Genomic DNA, 20,136 nt, shown 5'->3' on the forward strand with positions numbered 1-20,136 from the left:
GGTTAATTCGTCTCCGATTTAACAGAGCGATCGCTGGCTGTGTTACCTCGTCGACGTTGTCCAGGGCGTGATAAGCCACTTGGTATCCGTGGAGACCCGAGTGGTTGCGGCTCTGCCAGGAGACGAGGACCGAGAAAGGCTGGATGTCCTGGATCGCCAGCTTGAGCACCAAAGGCGCCGAGCAGAAAGCGTGCGGGTCAAGGTCGAGGAAGACCAAACCACGGAGCTCCGGGGGCTGCTCGCATCGCAGTAATCCTCCTTCGACGTCACCGACTCCAACTCCACCCCTGCCTCGACCTCTCCCTCGACCCACACCACCAACCAGCTTCTGATGATCCCGCAACCACTCCCACAACTCCTGGGACTCGCAGCCACAGTGAAGAGGGTTTTCTGCAAAACCAGAAGTCGTTCGAGCGGAGAAATTTTTTACAAACACCTCTTTCGGCACGCTCGTTACATGGCGTCAGATTCCAACGATACCTTATTTAGGAAAGGTCGCAGGTTTTTTGAAGGTCCGTACGGATCTTAAATGCTTCGTAAATTAACCAAAGTACAAAATCGCTTAGAGAGAAAGAAAATAAGTCATAAAAACTGCAAAGAATCCAAACGTTGATGCATGTCGATAGTGTGGGAAATTGTTGAGGAAGTTTGTGCGCGGTCAAGCTTGACCTGGCTTGGGATGGAAAAGGAAGGGTCAAATGGATCTTGGGGCTAAGGAGAGCGGAGATTGAACCCAATTCTAGTGAGCGAGGCAGGGCATCTAGGTTTGCGAGTTTGACAGGGAGAGAGCAAATATTATGGGGTAGAAAATCTACTTGCCTTCGGCTCTTAGGCTTCGTATCTGCGTCTCTAGGGGCCTGAAGGCGTTCAACGGCAAATTTTCCAAGTAATTTCTACTCAAGTCCAGCAACCGAAGCTTCTTCAAAGGTCTGAACGCCTCGCTGGCGATTGCGTTTATCCAGTTTCCGTACAAGTGTAACTCTACAAGGCTGATTAAATTCTTGAATGTCACTTTTCCGACGTTTCCAATCTGATTGTAAGAGAGATCGAGCACTTGGAGCGACTTAAGATCGGATGGAAATTCCTCTAGTTCTTTTAATCTGTTGTGCGTTAGATTGAGTATCCGGAGATGCTCGAGACCCTGCAGTCTTTCTTGGGGTACGATTTCCATGCTATTCATTCCCATGTGCAGTGTGAGCAGATTTGGTAAGCTTCGAAAGGCTCCGGGCGAAATTCTCGATATGCAATTCTGACTTAGATAGAGGTGCTGTAGAGCGGGAAAGGCTTCAAAGTCCTGGGACGTGACAATGCTTAAGTTAGTCCCAGATATGTGGATCTCTTGAAGAAGCGGATACATCGCCTCCGAGGGTAAATCGTGAATTCTGTTCAGTGGATTCCTGGTCAGATTTAGCCAAACCAGACTGGGCAGATTCTGACCAGACAGCGCGACCGCTGGAATTTGTCGGAACTTGTTCTCAGCGAGATCGACCCGTCGCAGCATCAACGAGTGAACGAAAAAGTTTGCCGGAAGAGCATTCAGGTGGTTGTGGCTCAGGTCTACCGACAAAAGTCGGGATAGATTTGCAGTCGCGAATCCGGACATCGTTACGATACGATTTTTGCTCAGGTCCAATTCTCTCAGATATTTCAGCCCGGCGAAACTTGCCACATCAACAGTTACCAGGAGGTTCTGTGAAAGTGAAAGTATCTCGAGGTTCAGAGCGCTGGAGAGTGCGGAGTATGGGATTTCAAGGAATCGATTATCGTCGAGCCTTATCTCCCTGAGCGACAAAAGTCCGTCGAATATTCCCGGCGGTAGTAATCTCAGCAAATTTTTGCAAGCGTGTAGCCTCGCCAGGTTTCGATTTATTGCAAAAATGTTCTCCGGCAATTGGACCAGCTGCGCGTCGTCCATAAATAGATTTTGAAGAGCGGGCAGGCCGTTGAAACTGTGCTCTGTGAGCTCGGTGAAATTATTCCCAGAGATGGCGAGTATGCGAAGGCCAGGAATATCGAGTCGACGAAGCGCAGTTGCCGTCAAGGCGTTGTTCTCCATGTTGAGATCGGTCAGGTTGCCCAAACCCCGAAATGCGCCGTGTTCCACGTTAATAATCGAGCAATTTTTCAGATTCAGAATCTTGATTGGAAGCCCTTCCTGAAAAATTGCGTCGTGCAGGATCGACAAGTGGTTGTCGGACAGATCGAGAATGCTAAGCTTCTTCAGAGCCGTCAACGCGTACGGGTCCAGTCGTCTGAGCCCGTTGTCTCGTAGGTACAACTCTTCGAGCTCGTGAAGTTCCGAAAACGTTCTTGCTGTCACGTGGCTTAGGCGGTTCATGCTCAGTTCTAGAAATTTGAGAGCTTGCATTGGCTGAAAGGCTGCGTCTTCGATACGAGATATGGAATTGTTGGTCAGGTACAGGCGTTCGACGAGGAGGAGATCTCGAAAAAGAGGTGCCTGAAGGTGGGTTAATTTATTATGTCCAAGCCACATTATGCGGACCGAAGCTTGTCCGCGCAGTGAGTCGTTATGCAAAACACCGAGACCATTACTGTCCAGCTGGATAGATACCAAGGAACTTCCACCGGCTCCGTTGGTAGTGGAATCTCCGGAGGAAAGCTGGAAGACATCACCCAGAACGGTAAGAAGATTTCCTTGCAAATTGACGTGTTGAAGACTGTGCAAGGTTCGAAGAGCACCAGTTTCTATATCCGTTATGGCATTGCTTTGCAAGTGTAGTTCGAGAAGGACCGGAAGTGGTGAAAATACCCCCCTCTTAACCTCTTTTATTTGGTTATCCTGAAGTCGGAGTTCACGCAGTTGTCGCAGCTTTGAAAAGGTGCCAACGTCCAGCTCGCGGATTTTATTACCGTCCAACGACAACGAGGACAAATTTTCCGAGTGTTCTAAAAATTCTTTGGGAACTTTCTCGATGTAATTATTACTCAGATGTAGTTGGGCCAGCTGGCTCAAAGTCACTAACCCTCTAGGGTCTATCCTCCGAATTGCATTCTGCTGCAAGTAAACAACAGCCAAACTGATACTTCCTGCAAATGCATCGCTTGGTATATCCAGAATGTTATTTTCTGCCAGATACAACTCCCGGAGTTCTGGGAGGTTGGCAAATACTCCACCGATGTAATGAACATGGTTGTGGCTCAACTCTATAGTGCGCAGGCGGTCGTTTGCTTTGAAGGTCGCTACGTCAAGGAAGACGATTTTGTTGTGGCTAAGGTCAATGGACTCCAAGTCCTTCAGGGAGACAAAGGCATCCTTGTGTATCGTCTCGATGGAATTATAGTAGAGGGAAAGCGTGTGGAGTATCGGGCACGGCCGAAAGCAGTCCTCGGAAAGCTTATCAAAATTATTACTGCTCAGATCCAGCATGAGCAGCGAACTGAGGGTCGAATACCCATCGTTAGGCAGCTCGGATATTTCGTTCCATGCCAATCTGAGGGAGGCAAGATTCTCAAGTCTCCTTAGTGGTGCCATGGGAAAAATCTTAAGCTTGTTTTCCGCCAAGTCAAGGTTGCTCAGGTTTTCCTCCAAACCGGCAAACGCGTACTCCGATATCTTTGATATTTGGTTACCCTTCACGCTGAGCTTCATCAACTTTAGACCGTAGAAGCAAAAGGAGGGCAGGTCGTGTATCAGGTTTGCCTCGAGATCCAGTGCCGCTAGCTTATGGAGATCAGTCAAAGCTTTTTGGGGGACTTGCGGCAGTCGTCCGGACACCAAAGCCAAAGATTCCAGGCTCTGTCTCAGATTTTTGAAAGCTGTTTCACTCACTTCCCGTATTGCTGAGTGGGATATCTGTAAATACCGGATTTGTGAACCTGGCGGAAACGCGATTTCCTTCAGCTCCTCGACCGTCCTGTCAAGCTCATAGACGCTCAGCGACTGCACCAGCGTATCCGTTCCTAGAAAGAGTTCACCCCTGCCATTACACAGTGGATCAAGTTAAAAATACATCTTGTCAATGGTTGATAATCACTTGAATTGCGCAAAAATCGGCGTTTGTTTTCCAGGCTGCCATGATAACTTTGAACCTTAAAAGATATATGGAAATGGAATTTCATGAGCAGAGGATCGTTGTTATACGTGGCTAGCGATTTGTAAGTATAAATGTTATTTTGGAAATTAACAAACTGGAAAAATTTTAATGAAAATCGAGGCACATTCTGCATCTCTTACGCCAGTGACAACGGCACTCACCATTACCAGCTTTCGAGTACTTGTGATTATGAGAAACAGTGAATGATAAATTCACAAGTTTTCGAACTTGATCATTACGTTCGCTTTTCTAATCATTGTAAATTTTCTCAGTTTTCACTCGCTCTTAGCAATTAAATCTTTTTACACTTCTATATAAACACTAAATAATGCAAGTGCAAGTGCCAATATGAAATCTGTAATGCTTTTAGAACAACCTTCTTTCCTATTGGAAGTGGGTACATTGTAAGTGAGAGTATGATGATACAGTGGCTGTCTGCATGTACTGAAATTTCTGTTTCAATGCAGAGTTGCGTTTTTGTAGTAAAGTGTAATGAAAATGGGGTAGCATCCGTATTCTTAGGATTACCGTAACTACGACAAGAATCCACTCAGTGAAGAGACTGACAAATATTGACTTTGGATTGTTGCGAGGACAAGTGTTCTAGCATGTAGGAAAAAGAACTAGGTAGGTTTTAAGATACTCGCAGTGCTTCTGAAGTGACTGATATCGGTGAATATGTTGTACAGCTTACCTCCAGCGTTGAGAACACCTTGTAGCGTGGAACTCAGCATCTCTTCGGTAGCGCCAGCGCACTCTAGGAACAAACCATCCTCGAAATTGTAGCACGGGCATCCGGGGATCGTTTCCGTTGGCGGACATTCTACGGCTTGAGCCTGAACCTGTAGGACTATTGCCAGGGCGACCAGCGCCAAGCAATGACCACGCCTAGCCGAGTTCAACCAACTGCACATCCACGGATGAAAGCTTTGCATCATCGTAACATCACTTCTGGTTCTCAATGAGGACCGATATGTCAGTTGATGGTGATCTGAAATGTAATTAAATACGTCGAGATTATTTTTCGGTACACCGGAGTTTCATTGTCTGGATCATCAATATCAAAATTCCCTTAAGATTGTGTGCTTACTTCTGAAAACTTATCAGGTTCATCCTGAGAACTCCAAATTCTATCATTTTTATACATGGGTTTAAGTTGGACTGAGGTTAATCTAAAAATTTTTGAAATTTGCGACAGATTGTGGGAAAGTTAAACTACATGGAATTATATTCGAAACCTTCAAGACTGCATTAGTAGATTTAGAAGCATTAGATTTGAAAGTACTCTTTTGATTTTCAGAATTCAAGATTGACCATTTAAATTCGGTCCATTCTGCTTTATTTTCCAATTAATAGCATAATTGCTTTTTCCTCTAATCACTTTCCTACGATGACTTCCGAGAGATGTATTTTAAATTATTATAGGTCTTGAGTTTAGATATCTCATTATTTAAATTAATCCGATTCATTTTCTGTGAGAAATTACACGTGTTTCTCGAATTCGAAAAATCTGTAACTGAAAAAATGTAGCTTTTTGAAAAGTTCTTGTTGAGCCTATAAGCTTCTAAGAAATGTTAAACTTCATGGAGTGGGTTAGTGAAAAGGTTAAACAGAAATGAAATCTCTTTTGCGAGCGAGTCTCGTATTGTAAGTAATATTTACTGTCATTTATTATTTTCAATACATATTTTGATATTTATATTATCAGCTACAAATTTTACTCTCTTCCGCTCGACATATGGTATTAACCGCGTTTAAATTCCAACCGTGATGCGTATGGCGTATTACTGTAACACCGAGGATGAACGTGAAACGAAACAATGTTTAACACGCAGATGTGGAAATAATTGTTCGAAATTGTTTCTCACCGAGTGTATGGAATACGGAATGGGAGATGAAATAGTTGTGCGACTGTTTTAAAATTCAGCACTTCCCGTCAGCGCAATGAAATTATGATTCAGACGTCAAATGGTTGGAATCCAGGTTCGTATTATCGCTGATTAAATTCCAGCTTGAATTCTCCGTACTGACTTCACTGACGTCGAAAGAGAAAAGTCCGCGATCATGAGGATCGTGGTAAATTCGGAACGTCCAACTTTACCACATCCAATCAATTTTCGTTTATCTAAATAGATCGCTCGGGCATCGTGTAAGGTGGAACGGGACATGATCGAACGACCCTTCTCTGTTGCTCATTCGTTGTCAACGAGTAATTAATTACTATCAAGAAGTAGAACGATGTCAAACTTCCGCATTACTTTTCCGCGTCAATTTTTTGTGTTATCAGCCACAGGTGTCGACTGTGCAGAAGGTTATTGACTGGATCATAGCTACACGATGTTCCCTGAAAGCTCGGTTAAGTCTTCAGCAACGCTTGTTTGTCGATTAAAATATGCACAAATAACCGGGCTTTTAAGAGCGTGGTGAAAAATCGTACGAAACAATAAAGAGATTTAATATCCGACTATTAGAGGCGAAATCCCCGTTTCACCGGGCTGTCGAGTACTTCGATTGCAGCAATGCCGCAGCTGCACCACGAGCGGAATCCATTGATTAATCTGACGGTGATATCGCCGGCGGGCAAAACGGTAACTCAATATTGAACCGACCATCACCCGTTGCGCATCGTACGAGGCCAATTGTTGCCGTTAACAGGTTCCCCGCTGCCGTCTGTTCAACGTCCGGTTCCGATAACGCAGGAAACGGGCGAATCGTGGCAGATTTTTCCCGCCCATGTAACTTCCCCTTCGCCAAGGGAAAATAATTTCCACGCTTTCACCTGCCGCAGCCGCCTATAAATTACCTCGTATAAGTTATCTACCTACACGTGGCCTCAAGTGGTCCTGGAACATCCGGGAAGCGAGGGGATGATCGGGAATTTCGTCGTGTAAGGATGCCTACTGTTCCCGCTCGTAAATTATCGTGACGAATCGAAAATCTTTCAGATAAATTTATGAGCGATGTTTTGGGAAAGTTTTGATGGATATCCTCCTCCAGCTTTCTCTACCCCCAACATCGCAGCGACTTCTTCTTCTTTGCAGGCGACGGAAAGGGGCCGACGATTTATATCCTCCATGACGCTTTTTAAAATGGTTTGGGTCGCGTTAAATCCTACATTTCGTTTGCCGCCTAGAGTCACGGGGTTATTCCCTCCCGAAGACGTGACAACGTGGCGATAGTAACACTCCGATCGTTCGTGTTTAACGATAAGAGACTCCGCCGGCCTGCCCTCGTTCGAACGTGATAAAACGGTCGGTAGGCACCACGTAAGTCGAAAAGGGGTGATATTCTTCCCCTCTCGCGTCGCCTCTGCATTCCGCGGAGTGAGTATAATGGAGAAGATTAATCTCCCTGACCGCTAAAACCTCTAAACCACATACCGTTCACTTTGAGTTTTTTTTTTTTTTTTGTATTCGTCGAAAGGGGTGAGGAGGGTAAAGTCCAATATTTTTCTTCTTTTTCGGCTTTAACCATTTTTTTTTTTTATCCACTACCTCGTAACAGTCCCGGGTTTTTGTCTTCCTATCGCGATCCCAGGAAACTCGAGAAAGCTCCACCCACTCTAAAACGGAAGCGAATCGATCACTACAATTCCGGTGTGGGAAATATGTGTGCACGTTATTCGCAATCCTGGATCACCCGGGGAGTGTGGCTCCCATTTATAAGTGTGGGTACAGACCTGTGATGGTATGTATAAACACCGTGAGCGTGTATAAGTTTTTTTCTTCTCTTCGCCAAAAGACAGGAAATTGGAAGATAACATGAATCGCATCCATTTGCACGTTTTAAGCACCTCGCGAACAGTTATTTATTTCTGAGAATCACAAAAAATTGAGAAATAAAATTAACTTCGTATCATCACACAAGTTTCGGACTTTGATCTACAATTATGACCATGTGCAGGGATATGTTGGAACCTATTTACTTATTTTGAATTACTTTTTTTTTCACTCGCCACAGGTTTTAAATTCTGTTATTCGAACAATTTTATAGATCCACCTGCTTCAAAGTTCTGTAAAAATTAGCGCAAATCTCTGTTTTTTATCCGACCGTTATAAGATCGGTTCCATCCTAATTTTTCCATTTTTTACAGCACTTTGAACGTTTTCAATTACAAAAGTTAATATTTGATCGTTTCAAGAAGTTTGAATAAGTCCAGAACAGTTTTCCACTTCATGATATGCATCTTACAATAACGAAGTTGATAAAATCGATATTGATAAAAAATTTTCCAAACCACCATGAAAAATGATGACAATATCATTTCGTTCTCGTCATTTTATTATCAAGGCTCGCATTCTCCGGCAGATGCGAGACTCCCTGCAGTCTTTCGATCAGTTTCGAGCGATCAGAGTCGTTTGCGAAGGCATGTTACATGAATGCGGAGAAGGGTTAGTAGGCAAGGTAGCAATCTGGGGCCGAGACATTTGCATCTCTCTCTTATCCGATAATCCCGATCTCGCATCTGAGGATTCCCGTCTGCCGGCTTTATTTCATCGTCAATTTCAATCTCTGCCGACATTCGTTGATACATGTCGCACGACTATTACCTCCAATTTCCTCCATTCCTAGACTTGATCGTAACGTATCCCATCTCGGAATACATCAAACCGTCTAACGAATGCACGCGTAAAATGTACGCGATACAGCCGTCAGTCTGGTTCGTAAGTTCCAATCGATTCACGCTTCGCCATTTATCCCCTATACAGGGTGTCTCCCAGTGAGCGGTGTAGTATGTTAGTTGCCTACTACCGAGGGGAACAAATATCGGTAAAACAGACCTAATCACTTTGGTCAAGTCAAGTCATATGATCACTTCAACGTGTCTCCGGAATGCGACCAGTGAACGTTTCGGCATAGGTGACAAAAAACGGAATAACTTTTTGGACAAATGAACACAACATGGAAATCGGAGCAGTTCCAGCTTACTTGCAAAGACTTTAAACGCGCTAACTACCGATGACTCGGTAGGTCTGTATTGCCGATATTTGTTCCCTTCAATGGTAGGCAATCCAACATACCGTGGTGTTTACTCGAAAACACCCTATATACACGAAGGGGGTTGCGAATAATATTATCTGCAGCGAAGATTTGGACTGCAAAGCTCGCATCAAACATTTGCATACGGGAGAAATGAATCTTATGCATTGGTTGGGGTTCACTTCATAGTTTTTAATCATAAGTGCGTGGAAAATGTCAATTTGTCTGAAGGCGGAAACGAGGATGTCCATTCCTTGAGGTAGAAGCGTAACGAATAAGAAATACAAATCGAAAAAAAAAATGTCTTAAGATGTCATAGTCGTGAGTTTTAAAGCGGATCAGAGAGGCTCGTAATCTGGAAAGGGCGTGGCTGAGGTCCTTCCGTTTTTACCGTCCGGTCATTGAACAACCGTCGACTCCGCTATCTTAGGTGCCATTAGAGATAGTGACCTTGGTGTTAAATAGATTATTGGCCGGAGAAAAAGACGAAGGAAAAACCAGAATTCCTCGTGTAAAAAGTGTCTCAATCCATTTTTTCGGCTACTTTGCCACTTTCTTTCCTCTTAACCTCGAGGATATCGTGGCGAAACAAGATCGCGCGAATGTGAATAATTTGATCAGAACAAAGTTTTTTCTTCTCACGTGTGCCAGCTTTTCCTAACTTCTGTATATTTGCGTAATACGTCATTATCATACCATAGCTTAGAGAATTTAATATCGGTAACAAATAATATACCTGACAAGTAAAAGTCATGATATTCCGGTTTTGACGGTGCTACAATCATGGCAAACTGCATTAACTGGTACCACTTACTGTATACATATGACATAGTTATAAGAATAGTGCTAATTATTGATTTTCTACTAGTAACATTGTCCTCATAAAATCGAAATATAAGAACCTTCAGTGCGTACCCAAAGAGACATATGAGGTGCTGTTTCACAGACCCTTTCCGGCATTTTATGGGCACATATTTTCCTCCATTTCACTGGTCAACGATCCATCTGCATTCCGTGGACATTCTCATTCCAAATTTCAATTCCTGAACGATGCATACGCGTCTTGTTCGTAGGCCCTAAACTCCAGTTATCTACCGAAGACTGGCTTTCCCTCTTCATCTCTTGCCGTGTCGTCTTTCTCTCTCAGCGAAAGGGTCTTCGAACGAAATCCGTAGCACGACCGTCATAAATGCGTTACGCTCGTCATTAATAACCCCATTTCCGACTCCGCACTCCGTCCTTCGACTACCGATAGGGACGTCTCTTCGTCTTGTCGAGGGTCATTCACGCATCGTACTGCTGTAGTGTAGCCAAATGCAACCTGCAGTAGTGCAAGTACTGCATGCGTTCACACCTGGGGTGCTCCCAGCAGATAACGCGGTTCGCCTCCCTCAGCTCCTCATGTATAAAGATGAATGTGTCCCCAAAGCGCGCATCCATCTTCCCGGCTTCGGGTCCTTTCACGGCCTCCGTTCTCCTCCTCTCCAACTCTATCGGCAAAACCTACATTGGGATGTTATGCAAGTGTAACGATATGTATCCTGCCCACCCCTCCTGGCTGCTTTCGAGAATGCAACATGCGGCTTATCCTTGAATGGTATATTTGTTGGGGATTTGCATCGGTAAAATTCCCGTTTACGTCGGCTTGTCCTTTTTATCTAGGAACGGGCTGATCGCTACCGTCCCCTCGACATCCTCAGCATCCAACCCCTCTAGATGAGATCCCCCTCTTTCAAGTGACGCTGCACATCGTTCAGTTTCGGGGAAAAAATTTTTAATCAGGTCAGTCGTGTATTCCGCGTACTTGAGGTCTCCTGTTTTTTATTTTTTTTTTTTATCTCGGTAATATTGTTAAATTGTCAGTGTGACTTTTCTTATTTTTTTACCCTCCTTTGTTATCTTCAAATTCTGAAATTAAATTTGCATAACAGTATTATTAAGGTACGTTCGCTTGGGGCTTTTACTTTGGGTCGCAGTCTTTTTCTGCATTGCAATTTTCATTGTTGCTCACTTTTTACTGCCCAGTCATTTGAATGCGTTCCTCGTGTGTCGGAAATGAAGCGCACACTATAATCCCGTTGAGAGCCTTCGGAAAGATATTATTATTCATACCATTTTTCAAATGATAAAGATTTTTTCTCTATGTTTTGACTCTTATTTCTATGAAAATGATCGTGATTTTATTAAAAAGTGAACTGTTTCATACAAAAGCGTCCTTTTTTCTATTTAGGGTGACTTTACGTGACAGGACCGTTGAATATATTTAAATACAGGGCATTTTCGAGGGTAAAACAAGTCCCCTAATAACGTACCTACAGTAAATTTCAATACCCAAGCTAATTACACAGATTAATTACGCGTGGTATTTTTCAGGCCCTCATCCTCATTGATTAGCTTGTTTTACCTGTGCACTGTACCTGAATTAAAAATATGAGTATTTCGATAGCAATACGAATGCTGGTGAGAGATGAATATGTTCAGCTATCTTGTCAATGGTAAAATTATTGTCGTTATGATGGTATTCGTAATTTCCTCAGCGCTCCGTTTGTTCTTGGATGAAGAAACGAGAATTCAACCTCTTTAACGTCCATCTTCGGCATAAATTCTCTTTCCGAGTCAAATTAAGTCCCGTAAAATTCATCTACGGATATTAAAAATTCTGCCCACGTTTGCCTCGTTTCTTGACCCCCAAAATTGTGGTTACATTAATTTCCTGTAACAAGAAAAAACGAGAACTTGGAGGTACGGAGCGTAATAGGCGAATCGTCTTGTAATTTATTCTCCTTCCGAGAATCGCGTCATCTAAGTATCAAAATTGATAGGTTGCCCGAACATTTGTCCTACCGAAACTCGATTTGCTAACTATCAGAAATTCCCTACAAGCATCGGGCAGAAATCGAACGATTGGCTTCGGCTCAAGGCGATCCTTTTCTTGAGCCGATTCGCTAAACTGTATCGAATTCGAAGCGACGCGAGGAGACTTGAAATCTCACCAGACGGGAGCTAAGTGTGCGCACTGCGATCACTGACAAGGGTATCTTCGGCTTTTCCGACCCGTTGCGGATAGTAATTCTAGTCGTTATACAAGACACCGCCCGGACCAATTAAGGAAGCACAGAGACCCAGAATTTCCGAGGACAGGTAAGGAAGAAGATACACCAACGGAAGACGGTAAGATGTCTACATTGGCTACGAAACCTACCATCGCTGTCGCGAATAAGAATGGCAATGTTCTTAATCTAGTAATCGTTGCGATCGTATGTCAAACTTCATCCATCTATTTACTTCCGACTGAATATCCATTCGATTGTACGTTGCATGAATTTTGAAGGAACAATTTGATATCGTGTAGGTATGAATGGAATTAAAAATTGATGTCCAATTGTATATTGAACGAGAATGGTAACAATAAGCGTAAATAATTATCGTTTTAGTATTTTATTGCACGTTTCAATTAAGTGAGTTGCGCCTTGACGTAATATAAAAAAATAGTGACAGCGGTGGGATCAGCTATGAAAAAAATATTTTTATTCAAAAAACTAAAGATTCGAAGAGAAAAAATTTACAGATTTACTTCGGACTAGCTGACATACTCTGTAAGATGACATGAAAAAGATGATTCATTTGTTTATTCATGTCGTATGCTACTGCAAAGTTCTTTCACCTACTTGTTTAGTTATACCTCTCTGGGATGATTCAAATCCTCGGGATGAAACAAAGTCACCTTTGGCCTGGATTTATTCATGAGTTCCATTTACTTCAGAATTTTGCCCGGGGTCTGATGAAAAATGACGAGAAGATCAAAGAAAATTCCATCTTTTGCTCGGAACGGACAAATTTCTCGTTTTAATGGCTTGAATCTCTAGTTAAAAGAGAATTACTCTGCACGTCCAATGTTCTCCTGTCATAAAGCAAAACATTAAGAACCATTGAGAGGTATTTCTTTGCTTGTTACATAGATTAAGAATGAATAAAAAAAAATTTTTACAAGTTTCTTATAATGGTTGGAAGTATTTCAAAACCTCAGACTACAATGGATGTAAAAAATCAATACCAAGAGTTCTTTTGCAACCTACACTGACACCTACACTAAAATGTGATAAGAACTTCTCATCCTCTTTTCGATCCGTTATAAAATCAAAAGCCCAATTTCTCTCTCCTGACCTCTTTTAGCGAGAAAGTTATATCGCCACTCTTGGCATATAAATATGAGCATTCAATAACCGGGAGTAATGTTCGGTCTAGACTAAAATTTCGACTTGTCTACTCTGCAAAGTGAGAAAGCGACAAATCAGTTATTGCAAGTAACGCGTGATCGCGATCCGCAGGTCACCGCAGACTCCCTTAGAATTTTCCCCTCAAGTTTCCTCTAGAACTTCTTGATTCCGTTTCGAGGAAAATCGGCAAGCAAGTCACGAGCGTCGTAAAGCTTTCACCCGCCGCTATAGCGCTTATAATCTTATAAGATTACTCTTACCTCGCTGCAGTAACATGACGTTAAACAAGAAGATCGTATTTCTAGTTCTGAATTTTTTCCAATATTGGAAATTGGTCCAATTCCTTATGAAAAATGACACTGATGAGGGATCTGAAAGATTTGCAATCGCCTCCTAATTACGAAGCTCAATTAAAAGCTATCGAGTTTCTTGTTTGAGAGAGTGGAGTTTTTGGTTAAAGGACGTTGAATTCGGAATCGAATATCAGGAAACTTTTTATGTTCAATCCTTCGGTTCCATACGTACCCATTGCGGTGCAAACTTTTTGAAATGCCTTTCGGAGCTGCGGTCTAGACTGTAAAAGGTCACTGTAGCTGCGTCATGAACGGTTATGCAGTACTTGTATAAAGTAGTTAATCCTTTTAGCTGCTACATTTTATAGTTGAAATATGGGAGTTCTGACAGTACGAAGTTATTCCGCTCGGTGTACGTGCGCAACCTGACCCGGTGAACCTTTATAATCCGATCCGAAACTTTGTTTCCAGTGTTTTGCAAGAGGCCGTTCCGGCGCGTCCGTTCGACTGCTTACGTAACAGTGGAAAAAGCGATCGGTGGATATATCTGGAGGGTTAGAAGGGCTTCTGGTCCTTGCATCCTCCCCTTGGAGTTCATAACGCGTTGAATATTCCGAGAAGGGTACCGGTGAGGATTTCATACGCGTAGAAAATATATTGCCACTTTGCGTCGAACGCACTGCAGATTTTCTCTCTTTCTCTCCGCCACTTTCGCCGTTCTTCTCGCCTTCTCTCTCCGTCCATACTTCTCTTTTCTACTCCCAATAACGACTGATGTATACATACATGTGTGTCGCACGCTGCATGAATTTCGCATTTCGCTGACGAGGAGTTTTTGAATCTTTCAACGACTGGGCGACTCCCAGGGGACTGGAAGGAATGGGGAGCAAGCACGCGCGAAGAGAGAAGAGCAAAGAAAAAAAAGACCGTGCATCTTTACGGTTCTCTAGCACGAGGCCCGGAAACGAAAAATGATTACCTTTTCGAAATCTATGCGGGATTATTAGGGGATCGGAATATGTGCGAGCGGCAGGTGGAGGCCGAACTGAACTCGTAGAGACAAGTTTCGACGCTGCGATAACTGGGCTCCATGTGTCGGTCATAGTCAGGCGACCCCACCTTCGGTATAAATTTTCCCTATGCTGGTCCTAATTCAGGACAACGCGGACAAATCCTATGTGTTTGGATGAACCGCGCGTGACCGAAATACCCGATGGAATAACCCGAGGAATTCTTGGTGGGCGGTAGGAAGACGCCGTAGGGAGGATTACCGATCCTCACGGCATTTTGTATCGCTTTATTGAGCTCAAGAAGTTCCCTCCACGAAACGTGACGTGACGTGCCACTGAGCTTCACATAATTTTCACCCTGGATAACAGAATACTTTTCCGAGACATTTCGGCTCGACGTCTTACCCATGGCAGATGCAGACCGTACTTCCACAGAATTTTTATCAATGGGGTGCTCGGCGGAAAGGTATGCGTAGGTAGTCACGTTCATTTCCATTGATTCATTAAAAAGCGTCCGTAAGCTTCGATTTAAGCTGAGTCTCAATTGGGATTGAGTGCTTAATCACTCCTTACAAAATTGATGTCTTAATAATAATTGAATGTCGGTATTAAACTGAACAACCTCCTGCGTCCGTTTAAAATCGTTATGGAATGACGTTAAACCCCATTTTTCAATCTTTAAATTGGCTCGAAAACAGGGTACCAGTGATTGATCAGTCAAATAGAATAAACAATTTAATTTGAACCGTCAAGGCAAGAATTTAATGGCATAAACTCTGAGGTAATTTATATTTCATGGACAATATCTGCCAGTTTTAAATGACCAAATTTCACAAATTAAATAAATTACAATCAATTATGAAAATTCGTACTTTCATGTGTAATCATCATGATTATTACAAATATCAATCGACAATACTTGAAAATTATATGACTGTTTCGACGACGTTGCACACACTGAATATCAGCATAAAATACTTGAACTACTACCAAGACTGAAGTTCCTTATGGCAATTGTTGTAAAGGTTGTTACATGTCACTCTACTAATTGAAATTCTAACTAATAAATATACGGTTGCACGTACGAAATCGTAACTTAAGATTAAGACATTGAAATGTCTAATGATGGCAAGTACTTGCGCAGTAAGATATTCAGGTCTTGAGTTGTTAGTCTCTGGAATTAAATACGAGGCGTAAGGCGAGGCTTATGCGGTGGTATCTCGACTTGAGACTTTTTTAGGTGGATTTTCTCTCGTTTCGCCTTGCTCGGATGTATGTCGGGCGGTGTAGGGATTAGTATTTCAACTCAAACTTAGGACGCAGCAGCCTTCCAAGTGTTCGTTACTCGGAAAAGGTCTGCCTGTCTCTAGGAAATTTCATTAATTAACACTAATGGTACCCCATCTGCCTCCAACAAACTTAACGCTCCTCAGCCGTATGTTGAATCATCACGTGATAATTTTAACGCTGACAGGAGTGCGATCTAAACAAAATCCGTTTTGGTTTTTATCGTCAAGTCCAGCGTTTGCTGGCTTTGCGTAAACCTGAAAACGCGTCTTAAAAGTTTCAACGACATCTTAGTTGCATCCACTACTTGTCGCAATCAGGATTCGGGCAGAAGCCACTCCTCGCAATTCAACTTCACTCAGAAACAATAAGTAAGACAAATTGTTTTTCAAGTGTCTGGAGCGTTTCGAAGTGGACGTTTGATTAGATCTTGAATCGGCCGAGGACAAACGTCCGATGCCAAGGTGAAGATGCGCCTCTGCGATCACGTCTCGAAGCCAATTGGCCGTTTCGAGAGATAAATGCCGGTGCATCGGAATCGAGGAGTATATGGAGGTTTTCAATCACCGTAAGGACTGGCTGGATCTAGGAGTTTCATTTCCACTGCCAACCAGGAAATGACCGTGCGGGTTTCTCGAATATTGGCACCGAGACTGGAAGCAGCGGGTGTTGCTGCCCGAGTTCGAAGCCCCGTGAAAATGGAGAATCACTCGGATCTCGGGGAGAAACCTGATCCAAGATAAACATCGGGGATGGAGTTCAGCTGGCGCAGGGCAAGGCCTGTCTGCAGGATTTCGTCAACATCGCATTTAGACATCGACATACATAATTCAGTAATCCAATTCCTCGACGAATAGATTCTGGCGAGATTGGCACGACACACAGCTGTTACCATGGATCTGGTATACCTGCCGGCGCATATTACTTCTCTTGACAATATTGAATCCCAATCCTGGATTCTCATCCGGCCTCAAAGGCCGCAATGGATGTGAATATTATTACGAGTGTTTGGCACCTGTAAAGTTACTTTGGAGAGTCGCGAATCTCATTCGTTCAGGACTCATCCACTGACGAAAATTCTTGTGACTAATCCAAAAAGAATGCGTCCTCTTCAGAACCACTGTCATCACCACTGGCGCCTCGTGCGGCTGGATCACGATCATCCAATTTGCATCGAGTTTCTTATATTCTCTGATTGAATAGCTTTGCGGAACAAGCTTGGAATTCGAAAAATTCACGGCAAGTTCTCGCCGTCGGGGAATGAAATCCGGTTAAGGATCTACAGTTAGTCTCTTGGATTAGACCCAGGATTCAATTAACCGAGTTCAATTAGTTACGGTGGACAAAGAACGCACTCAATCAGCGCGACAACAAACCTTGTTTGCAAAAGATCCTTTCTACCGTAAAATCCAGACGGTGTTGTTTCCTCGATGCAACTATGTAGACATCGCAATGGGAATTGTTTTTCCGTTTCAGTCACGTCGCTCTTCGCATTTTCAGCGGTGATGATGCATTTTTCCTCTTTTCGTTTACCGGGAATTAACAATTTATCAATAGCTCCATAATATGTTATTATATAAAGAAAGACATTCTGTAGGAATTATTTGAAAAATTGTAAAAACTGTGTAAGTAAGTCCTCTGAAATGAATTATAATTATCATTACTTAGAAGTTTTATCGGCAAATTGCGCAAACAAATTTTGTACGTATATGCATTTAATAAACGCGTACCATGCAAAAAGATGCAATGCAATTAATGGAATTTTAAAAATCAAACTCAACTATATCTGAATAAGCTTGGATCGTTCTCAGAATCAAACTTTTGCTTATAATTCCGGATTAAAGTGGAGAAATCCGTGTGAAAACTAAAGTAAAGGAAAGATTTCCATTTCGAAAGAACAGCGCTATCCACAATTGGATAGATTACAATGATACATAATTCAACAAATTCCGCTACAAAAATTCGCGAAGAAAATCGAAAGATCTGAAAAGTTTCATGAGAATACGAAAAGAATTTGACTTGAAAAAAACTGACGTTGTGCGATGTTTAAAACTGGACCATATTGATGCATAATTTACTTGTAATTCATACAGTTAGAAATGATCTCCAAAAAGTCTATTTTGCTTGAAAATCACGATCACGGATGCATTTGAATATGAACATTTCTACTAAATGCATGTTTTAGATCACTTTTTAACGCTCTTAAATTACACGTATCCAAGAGTAAATAAATACAAATTTAACGTAAATTTCTTGGTCATATATGCGAAACGAATTTTCATTTTGTACCCAGAACAATATTTTTCCATTGTGATAAAAATTGAAAATATTGAAAGACAATAACGCCAACCATGCAACAAAAAACTTCTCTCGTGAGTGAACTTCTTACGAATCTCTCGAAAAAAAATCTTAAAAGTATATGCATTAGCTTCGATATGAGTTTTTCATTCCAAAGTGTTTTACAATTAAGAAAAATCGATCAGATTCGATCGATTCCACTCAACCTTGGTCTATTTTGTTTAGCTAACTACTTTATACAATTTCAACGTAACAATTAATTTTTTTTTCCAACGCCAATTGAATACAGTTACTTCCTGATGCAAGCTAATGTCGGTGTAATCTTAAAAAATTGAATATTATACAGTAAAACATTATAAAAAAAAATTGTGTCCCGGAGAAGTTGTGTAAAATAATTGACTGCACAATATGACTTTTCTCAATTTTAAAACACTTTCAAATCAAAATTGCATATTTAAACTATTACTTATAAATTTGAGATTTTTTGTCGGGATCTTTAAAGGAGTATTCTAATTATCTTAGGACTGTGGGTTTTCTAATCGTCAAGAGCTTTGTCGGTTTTTGCAGAATTTTAGGAAGGCGTGAAGTTCAGTCATCGTTCGATATTTCGAAGGATTTAAGACTTCGCGGACAATGTCATTGAGTAATGTACCTCATACTTTGCCGAGAGTCTTATCGACTCCGTTCCTCCTCCTCCCCCCTGCGAAATAGTGTGGTTTAAAATACATCAATCGCGAGTTACTGGCTCGTTTACGGTGAACGTCTCTCATTTATCCAGAAATATGACGCGATCAATTTTAACCGCTCCACTCTCCTTGGCTTCGAGCGCACTCCGAACCTCCTGATCTTGAGGTATTCAAAATCTCCGAGGATCCTGCGAGGAGTCCCGACTCGCACAATGAACCGAACGATATTTCTCCGCATTGGCTCAATTTAGCATTTTTAAGCGGATCTTGGATCGCTCCGCGTGTTCCCATCGCGTACTCGTATATGGGTCATTCTATGTCAAATTAGCAGCCCATGTACCTCACCTTCTTCGTTTCTGATCATTTATTAGTATTATGATCTTACCGACCCAAAAGGATCTCGGAAATTATTTCAGATTTTTTTCAGCACACTGTTCAGATTTAAACCAATTACGAGAGCTCTATTTTTAAAAATCTTGAAAAATTCACCCTTATTTTATAATTCTAAATTTAATTTCTGAACAACACGTGATAATGGGATTTCAATATTTACTATTTGTTTCGCAAGGTTTTAGTTTGTTCATCTCGGAATTGTTTTCGCTATTTAATTTTTTATATGCCTTGATGTAAACAGGTTGTAGAATCACATTGTTTTCATAATTCCGTCATATATTTAGATCGAAGAATAGAGAAAGAAACGAAAAAGTCTGAACCCCGACATAGATGAACTAAAAACTTACGAAAAAAATAGTAAATGCAGAGATCCCATTATCATGTCTCGCTTATAAATCACATTTGAAATCATAGAATATGTGTGAATTTTGTCAGATTTTGAAAAATGGCATTTGCATAATTGTTTTTCCGTTTTTTTTTCAAATTTCACTGGTGGCTAAAATAATCTGAAAAAAATTCCGAGACCTTTTTGGGTCAGTATAAACATTATACTCAAAAATTATTAAAATCGAAGAGGGTCAGATACATGGCCTGCTGATTCGACGTGGAATACCCTATATGCATTCAAGCTCGATGTACGTAGGAAATTGGAGCGGCGTTAAGCTTCGCGTTTTACTAAATTCATGCTTCACTGCTGCCGAATTTCAGGACCCCCTGCAGTCATTCCGACCTGGTTGAGCATCATGCTCACGCATTTTCATCCCCCACCTACCGCCACGCATTTCAAAATTAGGTAAATAAGGGATGAATATCCGTATACTCTAAACGGAGCTTCGGCCCATTTTTCACGTTCGAGAATCAATCTCTCCGGCAAAATATTGAATCTATATCTACTGCAAATTCAATGTTTGAACACG

The 20,136-nt window shown here is 42.0% G+C and overlaps 1 protein-coding gene across 3 annotated transcripts in view; it reads right to left on the bottom strand.

Moving 5' to 3' along the window:
* LOC124216344 (protein artichoke) overlaps positions 1 to 20,136 on the bottom strand; it is a 134,730-nt gene that overhangs the window by 2,942 nt on the left and 111,652 nt on the right. For 2 of the 3 annotated variants that reach the window (XM_046620753.2, XM_046620754.2), the window contains 3 exons: positions 4,750 to 5,046; positions 820 to 3,921; positions 47 to 390 (listed from right to left, as the gene is read on the bottom strand). In XM_046620753.2, coding sequence (XP_046476709.1) covers positions 47 to 390; positions 820 to 3,921; positions 4,750 to 4,993 — 3,690 coding nt within the window. In that variant the 5' untranslated portion in view covers positions 4,994 to 5,046. Of the gene's footprint in view, positions 1 to 46; positions 391 to 819; positions 3,939 to 4,749; positions 5,047 to 20,136 lie in introns of all 3 variants that reach the window. The other variant, XM_046620755.2, reaches the window with a different exon arrangement.

This window comes from Neodiprion pinetum, chromosome 4, assembly GCF_021155775.2.
Source record: "Neodiprion pinetum isolate iyNeoPine1 chromosome 4, iyNeoPine1.2, whole genome shotgun sequence".
NCBI lineage: Eukaryota > Metazoa > Arthropoda > Insecta > Hymenoptera > Diprionidae > Neodiprion > Neodiprion pinetum.